Genomic DNA, 15,716 nt, shown 5'->3' with positions numbered 1-15,716 from the left:
ACATTGGGCGCATCTGAAGAAGTTTCTCCGTAAACTCGACGTCATGAGTTCCCCATTTTTAGCCGAATATATTGGCCAATTTTTATGGTTTCAGAGATATGGAAAAAATTCTTCAGATACCATTTTTAACGTAACAGTGCAAATAGCCAGACGTTATGTCCTATAATCTACCCTTTTTTTTTCTAGTTTTTAAATGCGGCTTTGCTAATTGTTGTTATTGTGAATCCTGATTTTATAGTTTAAGTTAGTTAAGTTATTTGATTCACTTAGATTAATTTTTTTAGTAGGATATAATTAATTTTGAAATTAGTAAATTAGAGAGTAAAGTGTAGGTTAGTTCATTATTTTGGAGTTTTATTCATGATTTTGCAATGAATTCGTATTAGTTCTTTTAAATATGTATTTAGAACAGTTAATAATAATTAATAGATAGAGTTTAATTCCGTAGCTTAATCATTAGATTATAGTTTTGAATTAATAAAGTGTATCTCAACATTAAAAAATAATACTTCACCAGGTTATTATGGTATTTAAGCAGATATCATTAAACAGACACATTTAGAAATAATTAAATTAATCCACTATTACACATACTAAACCTTATATTAGAAACTGGTAAAGTACATTCATAAATAAGATTCCAAAACATCCATTAATAATTACAGGCCTATCAGCCTTATAAGTAATTTTACGAAACTCTGTGAAAAATTTATAAAGATTAGACTAATGAATTTCTTAAGAACAAATAATGTTTTATCCTCAAGTCAATATGGATTTCTTGAGGGGTGCAGTACAAAAGATGCCATGCATCAACTAATAACTGAGGTAGTAAATAATTTAAATTCAAACAGAAGATGTTTGGCTATATTCTTAGATCTTGCAAAGGCCTTTGATACTGTGCCTCATAATATACTTCTTAATGTTCTTGAAAGATATGGAATTCGGGGTAATGCTTAAGAGTTGTTTTCAAGTTATTTATCAGGGGTACTACAAACAGTTAAGCTCAATAATGTCCTGTATTAAAGAAACTTCATGTACAAAATACCTTGGAGTTGTAATTGATAAGTTTGTGAAATGGCGACCACACATTGATTATCTTTCCAGCAAAATTCGAAAACTAATTCATATTTTAAATATTACTATTTAATAAAGATATTTTTAACATTCATTAATCATAACATATATTTAACATTTTTAACTTTTTGATCTCTTTGATGGCCTTCCACGACTGTTTCTTCGAAGTTTGACTGAAGTTTGCTGTTGTCCTTCTTCGATTAGGTCCTCTGATAAGGTAAATAAAAATTCCAGTAAGGGTATTTTTTTTTGGGTACGACGTAAGTCATTATATATTACCCAGCTGTTAACAACAGCAATCATCAAAAGTCGATAAAATACTTTTTTCCACCATTTACATAATTTTCTGCCAAAGTCATACACACCACTCATCTGATCAGCCAGATCCACACCACCCATGATTTCATTGTAGTATGCAATAGCAGTGGGACATGGTAAGTCAACTCTCTGCCCAGTCTTGTCTTTTCTCTTCACACAGGTCATATCAGGGGTATGGCAGTTACTCAAAAGAATAACCTGCTTTGCATCTTGTCATTTGATCGCAATAGCGTTTGTTTGATTTGATAAAAACTCGCTTTCACCCCTAGACATTTTTCATTTTTAATTTTTTTGGCATGTCTTTTCTTGTAATAATGGCTGTTCCCATAGCTGGGTACTGGAGGGAATCCATCAAACGGACTGTTTGGATTTTGTATAGTTTCACATAATTTTTTTACAACAGTTTCGCCCAAAGTTCCGCTCGTTTCAACGTCGTCCTTGCCGCAATATACATTTGCATCGTATGTATATCCTGTTTTGGCATCACATCTAGACCATAATTTTATGCCTCTTTTCACAGGTTTTTGTGGCATATATTGTTTCAATGAAGATCTTCCTTTGAAGCGCACCATGCTTTCGTCAATACTTTGACTTGTACTGTCGGATCGGTATTTCTGAAACATATATTTGAAGCTCTTGTACATAGTAAATCTTACTGGGCCCTTCTGGCTTGACTGGATTATTGAAATAAAGCTTGGGTAGTAAAAACAAACACCTGTTTTTGGATATATATAGCCATATTTGATGGCCTTGTTTCCCAAAGATGGATGCGATGACCAGTAATGGCGAAGTTTTGGCACCTTATTGAAACACATAACTAATGTGCAGCCAATAGTAATCATAATCTCCCCTGCATCAGTGAAAGTCGCCTGCTTTTTTTTTATTTTCCTTGTAAATTTTGATTCGCTGGTTTGTAGACTCAGCAATAAAAGTAAATAAATTTCGAGGACAAATTTTAGTGAATACATATGTCCAGCGGGGAGGCATTTGCAGCAATTGAAGGATGTATGATACATTGACTTTTATTTGGAATGCTAAGTCTTGGGACATAGGTATTTGTAGGTAATGACCAAATTATATTACCAGTTGTAACAGGAGTTTCAGCCTCTTGATCTGAATTTTCAGCAGAAATAACGCCGTCGTTGGGTCGGGTTAGGTTCTCGTTTGCATCACTTTCAATGTCTCCACTATCTTCGTCCGAAGTATCCGAGAGCTGATACAACTCGTCGGACTCTTCACTATTATGGAATGGGTCTTCTTCTGAGGAAGAGTCTTCATATGGGGATTGCACCTCTTCTTCGGATTGTCAGCAAGACCTTGAAGCTCTTGCCTAGTCAACTTCTTTCTTGACATACTGTAAAATACCATTGGGATATAAATCACCCTATCAGAAAACCCACTGGGACACATATATCCCATAGCCAAATATTACACCCAAAATGCAAAAACCAAAACAAAAAAAACCATCAAAATACTTTGCTATTATATATGCTGAACTTACCTAAACAGATTGTTTCAAAACCACACAAAAACTAGTAAATTTGTAAAAAAACAGTGTCAAAAACCAACAACGTGCTCGCTTTTCGGCGTTTACAATCAGAATGACCTCCAAAAAGCGTGTCGCTGCCTGTCGAAAAATTGTTAAAACCTTGAAATAAAAAAAGACTTAAATTTTTTTTGATGGAAAAAAAAATCCATTAAAAACGGGACAGATAGCGCCCAGCAGATGTTATGAAATGTATGTTGGGATTTATTTGTCCCATTGGGGCCGAAAGGGTTAATTATCTATAGTAACTTTATATGTAATTACTGTTATATGATGTTTGTAAAGTATACAATAAATGTCTAAAAATATCAAAAATAAAAAAAATATATATAGTTTTTTATAGTTGCGGTTAATTATTCAGATATATGTTTTATTAATAAAAATATTTATTGTTTTTTTTTTCAAAATTTATACTTTATTTATAATATATTAAATTACATAAGATATGAAATAATTTAAATAAATAATACCAAAATCTATACTATATTATTATCTAAACTATATTACTATCTAATTATATTACTATCTAATTATATTACTATCTAACTATATTATTATCTAAAATTGAGTGTGTGAAAAAAAGTGTCGCAGATAAAGCCAAAAAATACTACTGGGGACAAACTAAAGCCATTCCCATTTTTGTCAATAAGATTGTTGTTTTATTTTTCGAGTGTGTACATTACAAAATATGTAATTATAGGGGTACAAAGCGATCAAAAATCCTATTAATTTACAATTTTAGCCTTCTAGAGGCTAAAAACCCTTGCAAGGCGGAAATATTTGCGTATTTAACGTATGTATGTAGAAAAATCTCCAAAATTTCGAAAATTTTGTATTTTTTCTGATCATCCTCAGTTTTTTATTAATATTTTGACCACACTCAACGTTCTATGTAAAAATGTTCAAAAAAAACGTCCGGTTTTAGACGTCCCTTTAACTTCACGGGACCCAATTTAATAAGTTACAGTCCCCACCCTGTATATTCTATTTCACCGTTTCATCTATTGGTTGTATATTAAAAAAGTAAATGTGGCACATAATTCTGACTGTTCCACTCTTATATTCTTTTTGATCAACTTGAAATATTTTCACATCGCTTTTATAAGGATTTAAATTCAATAAGTGAGTACAAAATATTCCGGCGTCGGCATTATACCGTGTGCCTACCCAGTTTTCAGCTTAGCCTAGTTTACCGTTAGTGTCCGAGGAGACGTACGAGAACTTGAGCCGTTTGACTGCGAATGCAACGGGCCGAATACCGGGCATCGAGCGGCGGCCAGAAACGTTGTTTTAGCTTCGGCTTTCTGATTCTGAATTTTATTCTCTCAGTCAGTCAGTCAGTGATCGGCGAAACGCTACAAGTACGAGATCCGGGATTCGAGTGAGAGACGACGAAATAATCATTTATTTTAGCGTTTTGCCGTGGTGCCGCGTCGCCTCCAATTCGATTTAGTTAGTTCAAACTGCACGTAGTGTTTTGTGAGACTTTTAGTGCATTCAGTTGGATTTATTTAATATAATGGCGGAAAGTAGAGGATCATTATTAGCCAAGTCGGTACAAAAACACGCGGGACGAGCCAAAGAGAAGGTCAGTGACACTTTTTTCCAATATAATTTCGCTTATTAAATGAATTTCTGGTCATATGTCAAGTCAAATAGGGATATTATAAGGTGGGCGCGGCGTTGCCGAGTTGCGTCTCTTGGAGTATAATATTGGGATTCTTCAATAACAGGTTGAAGGCAAACACTGAGTGTGCCGCGTCCCATATTTTACAAAGTACAGTTTCTTCGTAATCGGAAGGCTTTTAAATAGGTCACACTTTCACCCGCATAATTTTATTCGAAACTACAAAAATGCAGGAAACCAATTAATAAATAGCCTTGGGGTTTACATTTGAAGTTTTTGCCTCGTCTGGCGTGTTATGTCACGAATTTCCCAGAGAATTTCTAATAGGCGCACCACAGTCGCGTTTTTGTGTATTAATTTGCAGTTGAACGCAAAGGAAACTCGACTGGAGCCAAAAATAAATTTTTAGACGTTTTTAGATGAGCTCAATTTAGTTTTCCGTTATTTTTTTAGAAAATGATTTATTCATTTTATTTTCGATCATCTGTTAAGGTTTATGTGTTCATTCCCAGGTAGCACTATTTAGGACCGGTATTATCAAGATTTTTCAAAAGCTAAGTCTAACTTTATTCCTTAAGTTACCCTTAGCAATAAAATATCAGTTTTATAAACGTCCCATTTCTTCTTCCTCGTCTTCCGTTAATCGAAATCGGTTTTTAAGCTCTGTTTTATTCGACAAAATGAAATGGGTCTGATTTTGCAAGACATTTTTTAGTAGCAAGGGTACACTCTATAGAACATTTTAAAACAAAAAAAATTCTATATGAACCATATTCGGTTTTCACTTAGAATTTCTTGGAAAACTTACAAGTTGTAAGTGAATTTCTTATTGTTCAATGTTTATATTTTAACATGCACCATCTGTTTATACAGGGTGTCCCAAAAGTGATGGATCAAACTCAAACAGGAGATAGAGGGAGTCATTTACAATCAAAATCACCCCCTATGTTGTTATGCAATTGTGAATAGGTTAAAAGTTATAGCCATATATGTGTATTTTTTTAATTCCAGCACCTTTGTCAAATAAAAGCTTTTAAAAAAATTATACAGTTGATTAAACAATCTGTTTTTTTTTATTGTACCTAGAAATGATGTGCCTCTCCAACAAAAATATGTTTCTTAAACATTACTTTTTAAGAGCACTAGAAAAACAATTTTTTTGGACTTTTTACAACTTTAAAAATAAGTACTTAACTTTGATGCCATTTTTTTGCGAAGAAAATATAAGACATGCGAGTGACCCTGAACCTTAAAAACTTCTTTCAATCATACTGATTCCAGCTTGAATAGGTTATTAAAATTTCTTATTGCCTAATTAAATTTTTATTTTTTTAATAAATAAGCAAAAAAAATATTCCATGGCTAAATCAATATTCTGCTTTATTATTTTACGAAAAAATAATAAAATTAAGATAGTAAAGTGTCTCAAAAATGTTTAAAAATACATAAGTATGTCGACTTCTAATACTGACCAATTTATCTGCCGTTATTTTCAAGAATGTTGATTTGTCGTGTTTTTTGTCGTAAATAAAATTTAAAAATAATTTAAAATAGGTAGTGTTGTGTTGTCCAGGTACTGGCTAAGTACATAAAATTTTGGATTATTTATACAACTGAACACATACCTTATACCGTCCGTGAGTATGCAGAAATGCATTATGTTTATGGATTTTGTAATGGAAACGCTCGAGCGGCTAAAAGGGAATATCGTGAACGATATCCTGACTATAGGGTGTTTCAACGAGTGCATAACGCATACGTGGAGGGGTAGATTCCTGAAAATCCTCGCAGAATAGGAAGACCTGATGAAAATGCTGAGGCAGAAGATGACATCATTGAAATGGCATTAGAGGAACCTTCAACTAGTGTTCGCTGCATATCAAGACGGTCTGGTATTCCGAGAACAACAGTACACCGCATTCTACGAAGAAACCAGTTGCATCCCTATCATGTACAACGGGTTCAAGATCTATTACCGGGTGATTATGACAAGAGGGTGGAATTTTGTAGAGAAATGCTTCATTGTAATAGGCAGGATCCACAATTTTTTAACAAAATTTTATGGTCAGACGAATCTAGTTTTCAGAGGGCGGGAATATTTAATATTCACAATTTACACCACTGGACATATTTTAACCCCAGAATTGTTAGAAATGACCGCTTTCAACATCAATTTAGTGTGAACATGTGGAGTGGCATTCTTAACGGTTCATTAATTGGGCCGTTTGAACTACCAGCCAGATTAAATGGTGAAATCTATAGGAGATTTTTGGAAGAAAACTTACCTGTTTTACTTCAGCATATTCCATTAAATATTCGTCAATCAATGTGGCTGCAGCACGATGAAGCGCCCGCCCATTACAGCCTTCAGGTGAGACAGTTTTTAAATGAGTAGGCCTCCTGGCCTTGGTCCTTGGATTGGACGGGGAGGTACAATTCGTTGGCCACCGCGCTCCCCCGACCTCAATCCAATTGTTTTTTTTTCTATGGGGGTACTTTAAGGAGTTGGTATACGCCAGGGAAAATCGCAATGAGGAAGAGCTACGCCACCAAATAATTACAGCAACTAGATTAATTACCCAAAATGAACGTTCATTCAGAATGATTAAGAGAAATTTTATACGCCGATGTAGGTATTGCATTAGATTTCGCGGCAGACATTTTGAACACTTATTGTAAATGATAGCAAAACTATCATGTAAAACAATAAACCATTTTCTAATGTTTTTTGTACCTTATTGCAATCCACCAACCCAACAAAACACAATTATTTATTTTAAAAAATTGGTAAATATTGTTTTTTCAAAAATTCTTTTTTGTCTCTTTTTTGAAAAACTCAAAATTTAATTAGCCAATAAGAAATAATGTATTTAAGTCATGCCTTACTGGAATCGGTATGAAACGTAGAAGTATTTAAGCTACAGGGTCACTCTTATGTCTTACATTTTTGAGAAAAAAATGGCATCAAAGTTAAGGGTACTTATTTTTAAAGTTGTAAAAAGTCCAAAAAGAAATTTTTTTTAGCTCTTTCGTAATAAAGTAATATTTAAAAAAATATTTTTATTAGAAAGGTACATCACTTCTAGGTAAAAACAAAGAAAAAAACGCATTGTTTAATCCACTGTATAATTTTTTTATAAGCTTTTATTTGACAGTGTGCTTGAATTTAAAAAATACATAAAAATGGCTATAACTTTTAAACTATTCACAATTGCATAACAACATAGGGGGTGATTTTGATTGAACATGACTCCCTCTATCCTCTGTTTGAGTTTGATCCATCACTTTTGGGACACCCTGTATAATATATTTTTCATATAAAAAGTTTGATTATTTTTTTTTTTTAAATAATTGTTAAGGATCCCACATTTGATATTTAAAATTTAAGAGTGTAAGGGCTGGTATGTGTTTAACTCAACTCAACCAAAACAATCCAACCCAACCCGTCGCAACAAATCACATAAGTTACTATTAATTCCTTGTATAAAAAACTCGACATGGAAATAAAACTTGAAACAAAGTAAACCAACTGACCTGCCACATTTATATTATAAAATAATAATATGAAAAATATCAATAAAATATCATAGCTTTCAAGAAAATAGCTTCATAATCTGGCAACTCTCCAGGAAAATCCTGGTCCATATACAACAAATTTTCGTTTTTTTCTTGTTAAAAATGGCAATTCTCTTTGCTTATCAGCTCTAAATTGTAGTTTAGAAGCAGTTAAAAAAAAAGATAAGATGAGACTTTCAGGATGAATGAAAATCACTGAACACGATTTTGTAAGAGAAAAATATGAATCTCAATATTTAAAAAAAATACTAATAATAGTTTTATTATTTCGCTGATTTCACTAAATTAACGTTTAGCAATTATCAGTCGATATTTTAAAACAATTAATTTCAATTATAAGCCTCCTATTAACATCGGCCCAGACGTTAAAGATTAATAGATACTCAAACCTTAATTATTTAACATCAGAGACATTGAATTCCAAAATTGATGAATGTATGTACCTTTGTACCGTATATGTAATAATATGAATGTCAAAGCTACGAACAAAAACATGGGTATCTTCATCTTATTAAATCAAATCAAAATTGGAGTTTATTATAGATACAGTGAGAGAAAATTAGAAGAAAACTCCAATATAAAACACATAATTGAACTGGAAATAAATGAGAATTATTCGCATTTATACGGGTAAATTTGTTGTATGTTGTTGACCTAAACAACAAAAATAAGTTGCAGGATTAATTTTTTATTTTTATCTTATATTACATGATATGATTTAAACTAATTTTTCATATATTAACAAACTATATGCTGGACGCTTGTAATAATGTAGCTGTTATCCTGAGCTTTTCAATATTTCTGATATGCAGGAAAGAGGCAAACAACATTATATCGTGCATAACAATTTAGCGCATTGTCGATAACCACCTCGTGACAAAATATGTGAATTTTCTTGATAGGTATGAAAAATATTTTATAAAATTTTGAAAGTTACTATGCATATTTATTGTCAACTGTAATTTGAAAATGCCTTATCGTTTAAATATATGAATTGTAATAATGTGTGATAATTTTTAACCGAAATCTTATAACTGATCCAAATGATTTTTAACACGTTATACATATCCCATAAAACTAATCGATTTTCCTGAATTTCATTTTAGAAAAACAATTAAATTGTCGAAAACAATCAAAATCTAATCTTAACGTGGTATTTATAATATTTAATAAAGTTACGCTTTTAATCAACCTTTTAAAATGCCTTGGCTAATAAATTAAATTTAATTTGGTTAACTTTTACATACTTTTAATGGTATAAAAATAAATGGATTTAAGAAAGAGGTACAATAAAAATATCTAAGTTGTAAACAAAAGCTCAAATAAAAACAACAGATTTTTAGGTAAACTTTATGTTATTAGAAAATTAAAAAAACAAAACAAAAGTAAAAACTCCAAGTCAAGGTCTCATTAAACATACGTATATATAATTTTTTTAAAAGCTACACGTGTTTCGCTCCTACCGGAGCATCATCAGGCCTAGATATACACCTACACAGATCACAATACAACTAACAACAAATCTAGAGCTTTAGATGAGACCCTGACTTGGAGTTTTTACTTTCGCAGCTGAGCAATTTCCACTCTACCGAATTTATTATTGAATGAAATTTATAGATCCCCAATATCACTACAAATTTACAATAACAAGTTCTTATACAGATGATCTGAAGCAAATATAACATTTAAAAAAAAAAATTATTTCATTTTTTTAACTTTTTTCTTTTCATAATTTTCTGCATTAATAATCAAAATTTTATTTAATAATAATACATAGTAATACAAAATATGCGTGTAAAAAGACTTAGCAATAGCAATAACAAAGAAAGTGTAAATATTAATTAAGGCAGAAAAATGCACATATATTTTTTTTAATTGCAAAACTATGTTGCTACAATGTATATCATATTATGCCATCAACGCCTTGTATATCTACTATAGTATTTTCATATTAATTTAAAATACGTAATAATCTAATTTATGTATGTGCCCTGATATACTTTTGAAAAATACATTCTTTAAACAGTTTAACGCTACTTAATGTAGCGGTTTTAAATTGGAATTGCCTTCACTGCGGTGAGAAGCATTCGATTTGCAATGGCTCAGTGAATTTGCACTGTGCAATTCCATTGGAATATAATTAATAGTTTTTAGGAAAATATTCAACCAAGCATTTTTTACGTAACGGGTGTACTTTTCATCTAATTAATTAGGAATTATCTGAAGAAATGTCTTGAGGATTTTTTAAATTAAACACGTTGCCATATATTCCCAAAACGGAGAATAATGAAATTAAAGAGAATGTTAGTTGGATTCAAAAGTGATCTTAAATATACTCACGTCGAAGCCATATAAGGCGCCCTGTGGCTCGACTTATCACCCACGTTTTGCACATATTTTTTTTAAATTTTAAATTCTACTGAACGAGTATAAGGTTATAAGTTACGAGTGTGTAGATACACTAATAGTTCGTTTTTATGATCAATAATATAGGTATCATTAAGAACATTTACCACCCACTTAACTGTCTTTACATGGAGCACTTCTTAATTTTAAATTATATTCGGTTTCAAATGAATTAATTAAAATTTAAACAACAAGAAAGCCATGGGTTTTAATGATATTTTTTTTAAATTAGGAAAATACGTAATAATAATAAATAATAAAATACGTAATTGCAATAATTAATTTATTAAAGGAAGTGCAATAGGTACAAGTCTAAATTTTCAGAAGCCCCAGTGCTTTTAGCATAATGTGGCAACTACGTTAATGTGACCGATTACGAGTTTTCGCGATGTTTAACAGCTCAATACATAACTATAGCGATCTGTTGCACAACACTTGCGCATTAATCAATGTTGCTTTATTACGGGAAGAGGATAGAGTCTGAGTCTAATTAATAATATTTTTTAAGTGTTTTTGAAAGTTTTCCTTTCGTCCGCCCTCTTAAAACTCTATGACATGCATACTGTCATTTCTTTATTATTATTGCAGAGCCTTGAAGATGAATTACGTATAATTCAAAACCTTGGCTAAAAACTGTTTTTTTTTATAATTTGTTAACACACCCACAAAATAATACTTCTTGTAGACAATCTTTGGTCACAAATTCTCAAAAATATTAATTAGGAATTAACAGGATGGCAAAACGTACATGTGTATGGCACTTAAGAAAAGAACATTTAAAAAACAGTTGAGTAGTAGAAGGCAGGTCTTACTTTGTAGTAGAAAAATTTGCATTAGTCGCGAGACTAATTGCTTGTTAAAAATAAAACTTATGTATACATTGAGGACACGATCCTGACCTATTAAAATTGAGCCACCTTGCTCATATACCTACTAAAAACCTATAATCTCAGTACGAATTTATTTTTCTTTCTATATATATATCAGTCTGACCTAATAAATGGCGATTTTATAACCCAGTTAACACATAAATAATTTGTTTATCTATACTACTAACACCAACATGTTGTTGCAAAAAAGACACAGTAGGGGTCTGATAATAACTATTTCATGGAGATGAAGATCAAAAAGCTACCGAAATCTGTTCCTGTGGCCGAATACATAATATGATATTTTTAGAAACAAACATGAAGGTTGGAGTTATTTTTGTCGTAAAATTCTAGTAGTTATATATTTCATGGGTAAAATTTCGCTTGATAATATCTTCTGAAAGCAGTCAATTTTCAAAAACAATTTTGAAAATTTCAATGCAAAAGTTATACATCCTGGTAATTTTAGAGCTTTAGGCTATAAAATATTTAACAAAACAAAATATTTGTTAGAAATTTGAACCGAATAGCCAACACTTGAAACATAATGCATCAAATTACAAATTGTTAAATTTGCATGTAAAGTATTATTACATTGGATTAATATTATTAGATTATTACAAAGGAAATCCTTATTAGGAAAAGCATAGTGGAAATTTTATAGTTGTCGTCACATAAAACCTATTGTACGATTACATCACAAAATAAGTATTGATTAATGATTGGTTTTTGAAGGTGGTATTCTTTAGTCAGATGAATCTACAAGAATTCCTAAGATATATAAAGGGAAGTTTATGAAAACTTAGATGCTTTAGCAGCAAGTGCAGTAATGATGCCCGAGATTTCCTAATTGAAGATCACGTGTGAGTGTAATCATTATTTTAAATGTAAGCCAAAATGTTCCTTAGAAGATCATTTAGTAATTATTAAATATTATCAGGAAATATAATATTATAATATTATAATATTATAATATTATAATATTATAATATTATAATATTATAATATTATAATATTATAATATTATAATATTATAATATTATAATATTATAATATTATAATATTATAATATTATAGAACTGTTTAGAGATCTACACCTTGGTAGATACCAAGGAGTGCATCTATCAGATGTCGTTTGACCGTGATTAAAGATAATGATGTTTATTAGATGTAGATCTCTAAGATCTCTAAGTAGATCTCTCGCTTACTTTTTAGAAGTAAACAGAAAGAAATTTCAACGTGAGTCCAGTTTCTAGATTGCTTATTCGAAAAGCCTCATCATTCACTGATCTGCTTACTAAGTCTAAATATATGTATATAATAAGTATTTTCTGCGTCTAAGGTGGTTTTATCTTAAGTATTCAGTCCAGGCTCACGAAAAAACAAAATATAAAAAAAACGTTTCAGGCTAATCATTTAGGGAATGTATATACTCAAAAATCCATAATGGACGAAGTGAAAGGACACACGAAACATAGAGAAGTTAATTCTAAACACAAAAATCGAACCATATATGTATATATTTATGAGATTTACCATTATAACCATAGAACCATAGAACCATTTGAAATCTTATTCAGTGCGATCTCAGAAACTTTTTCTCTTCTCAGAAGCTTTTGCTCTACCTCAATGCGTTTAGTATAACATAAGTTATATAAAGTCCAAACTACAGATGTATACAATATAAAGTAGGGATCGACCTAAAGGGCGCAGAATGTACACTATTTCTAGTTTTGCAACTTCTTTTCATAACATTCTCAAATATGACCCAAATTTAAGTGAGACGCAACTTAATCTTTACTAAGTGTCCATAAAATTTATTCGTCGTAGTTCTTTAGTTAATTTCGTAATAATATAGTTTAATAGTCCTTCATTCAATAGGGTTATTATAAACTTATCGAAATAACCATGATTATTATTTTTTTTATTATCATAATTATTAAATCCATCATATATAACATCATCATAGTTACATTTAGACTTGTAGCTGTACTGATTTAAAGTTAGTGGTTCCATTAGACAACCCTCCACTCTGACTTATTTATGTATTATCTGGCTTGTTCTGTCATGATTATCTGATGATCTTTAGTAGTATAGCGTCAATTTTCCCTTATTCTGGAAGGTCTTGAGCGTATTGTAAGATGGTTCAGGACCTTATTAAAATTGTAATCTATCAGATTCCGTACACCTATGATATAGAAAAAGGTGAAAAAGTCTAATTCTCACTTATATATGTATATCCCTATCTTAGTTTAAGAATTAGAAGAGGATGGAAATAAAGTGATGTTTTTCAATTATAATTAGACACTTTACGCCAGAAAAATATAATTTCCAGTCGATCCAAACACTATTAAGAAAATTAAATGATGATATAGAAAAAGGTGAAAAAGTCGAATTCTCATTTAAGTATCCCTATCTCAGTTTAAAAATTAGAAGAGGATGGGAATAAAGTGATGTTTTTCAAGTATAATTAGATACATTACGCCAGAAAAACACTATTTCCAGTTGATCCAAACACTATTAAGAAAATGAAACGATGATATAGAAAAAAGTGAAAAAGTCGAATTCTCATTTATATATCCCTATCTCAGTTTAAAAATTAGAAGAGGATGGGAATAAAGTAATGTTTTTCGAGTATAATTAGACACATTACGCCAGAAAAACACTAGTTCCAGTCGAACCAAACACTATTAAAAAAATGAAACGATGATATAGAAAAAGGTGAAAAAGTCGAATTCTCATTTAAGTATCCCTATCTCAGTTTAAAAATTAGAAGAGGATGGGAATAAAGTGATGTTTTTCGAGTATAATTAGATACATTACGCCAGAAAAACACTAGTTCCAGTCGAACCAAACACTATTAAGAAAATGAAACGATGATATAGAAAAAGGTGAAAAAGTCGAATTCTCATTTAAGTATCCCTATCTCAGTTTAAAAATTAGAAGAGGATGGGAATAAAGTGATGCTTTTCGAGTATAATTAGACACATTACGCCAGAAAAACACTATTTCCAGTCGATCCAAACACTATTAAGAAAATGAAACGATGATATAGAAAAAGGTGAAAAAGTCGAATTCTCATTTAAGTATCCCTATCTCAGTTTAAAAATTAGAAGATGATGGGAATAAAGCGATGCTTTTCGAGTATAATTAGACACATTACGCCAGAAAAACATTAGTTCCAGTCGAACCAAACACTATTAAGAAAATGAAACGATGATATAGAAAAAGGTGAAAAAGTCGAAATTTCATGTAAGTATCCCTATCTCAGTTTAAAAATTAGAAGAGGATGGGAATCACTTTTACTTAGATGAAATAAAACGGCCAGGAGTATTAACACAAGATTTTATTATTTATTACTAGTGAAATTATTTGATCCAAGAATATCTACTTTTTCTAGACTGGACTGTCGAGCCGGATTATTTGAAAAGAATAGCAGAACTTTAATAATTCTCGTTGCAACATTATTTTTATTAAGAGTGCTGCTTATTATTATAAAGCTGCTTATTAAGCAAACACTCAATATTTAAGAATAATTTTTTTGTACCAAGCTTTTGTTGGTTTCATTTTTAAGAGTTCACTACTCTTTTGCTTGTAAAAATGCAATTAGATTATTTTGTCTTGGCAACCATCGGATTTTGGCACAACCTTTAAGTATAATTCTACACTGATGCATCTAAATCTATCAAACATAATGGCTCTTCTATACTTAGCATTAACTTAATGCTAAAATAAGAATAAGCAAATTGGTTTCAAGGCAGTTACCCGCGTACATATAGACAAACATAAAACGTGAATGGCAGATACGAAATGACGTAAAAAAATACACACTGTTTTTGTCCTTATCTTCTATTTAATTAAGCACAAACCCAGTTTTACCTTAACAGTAAACTCTTAATAAAAATTGTCGCACACATACGTACGTAGAAAATGCTTTCACTATTTGGACGGTTCGTCCGTCTAAGCCATTGTTAGTCAGGTCTATACCAGGTTGATGTGGGAAGTGGTATATCATTAAAGTACTGTTTCTTATTAACCCACTTTGACACCTCTTCACTCGACGATGAGTTGTTTTTATAGATGTTTTCTATAAGCAGACATACTTTTTTTTAGATATTTAAGCTATTTGTCTTAGAACATTAAAAGGCCTTTCAATGTTCTAAGCTATTTGTATTTGTTTTTGTATTGAAACGGTCAAATTGGAACATGAATTATAGCATTGGATATCATGTAGCTATGAAGAGTTCTTTAGGAAGTCTTTGACGACAATCTAAAGGTATCGAAATTATTGCATAACTAG

The 15,716-nt window shown here is 31.0% G+C and overlaps 1 protein-coding gene across 2 annotated transcripts in view; it reads left to right on the top strand.

Annotated features, from left to right (window-relative positions):
- The first annotated feature begins 4,163 nt into the window (after positions 1-4,163).
- Positions 4,164-15,716, top strand: part of LOC126737110 (myc box-dependent-interacting protein 1) — a 36,317-nt gene continuing 24,764 nt past the window's right edge. The window contains exon 1 of one of the 2 annotated variants that reach the window (XM_050441843.1): positions 4,164-4,526. In XM_050441843.1, the coding sequence (XP_050297800.1) occupies positions 4,458-4,526 (69 nt within the window). In that variant the 5' untranslated portion in view covers positions 4,164-4,457. The remainder of the gene's footprint in view (positions 4,527-15,716) is intronic. The other variant, XM_050441844.1, reaches the window with a different exon arrangement.

This window comes from Anthonomus grandis, chromosome 6 (genome assembly GCF_022605725.1).
Source record: "Anthonomus grandis grandis chromosome 6, icAntGran1.3, whole genome shotgun sequence".
NCBI classification, from domain to species: domain Eukaryota; kingdom Metazoa; phylum Arthropoda; class Insecta; order Coleoptera; family Curculionidae; genus Anthonomus; species Anthonomus grandis.
The sequence above is the reverse complement of the archived record's forward strand: the minus strand, read 5'-3'. Positions and strand labels throughout refer to the sequence as shown.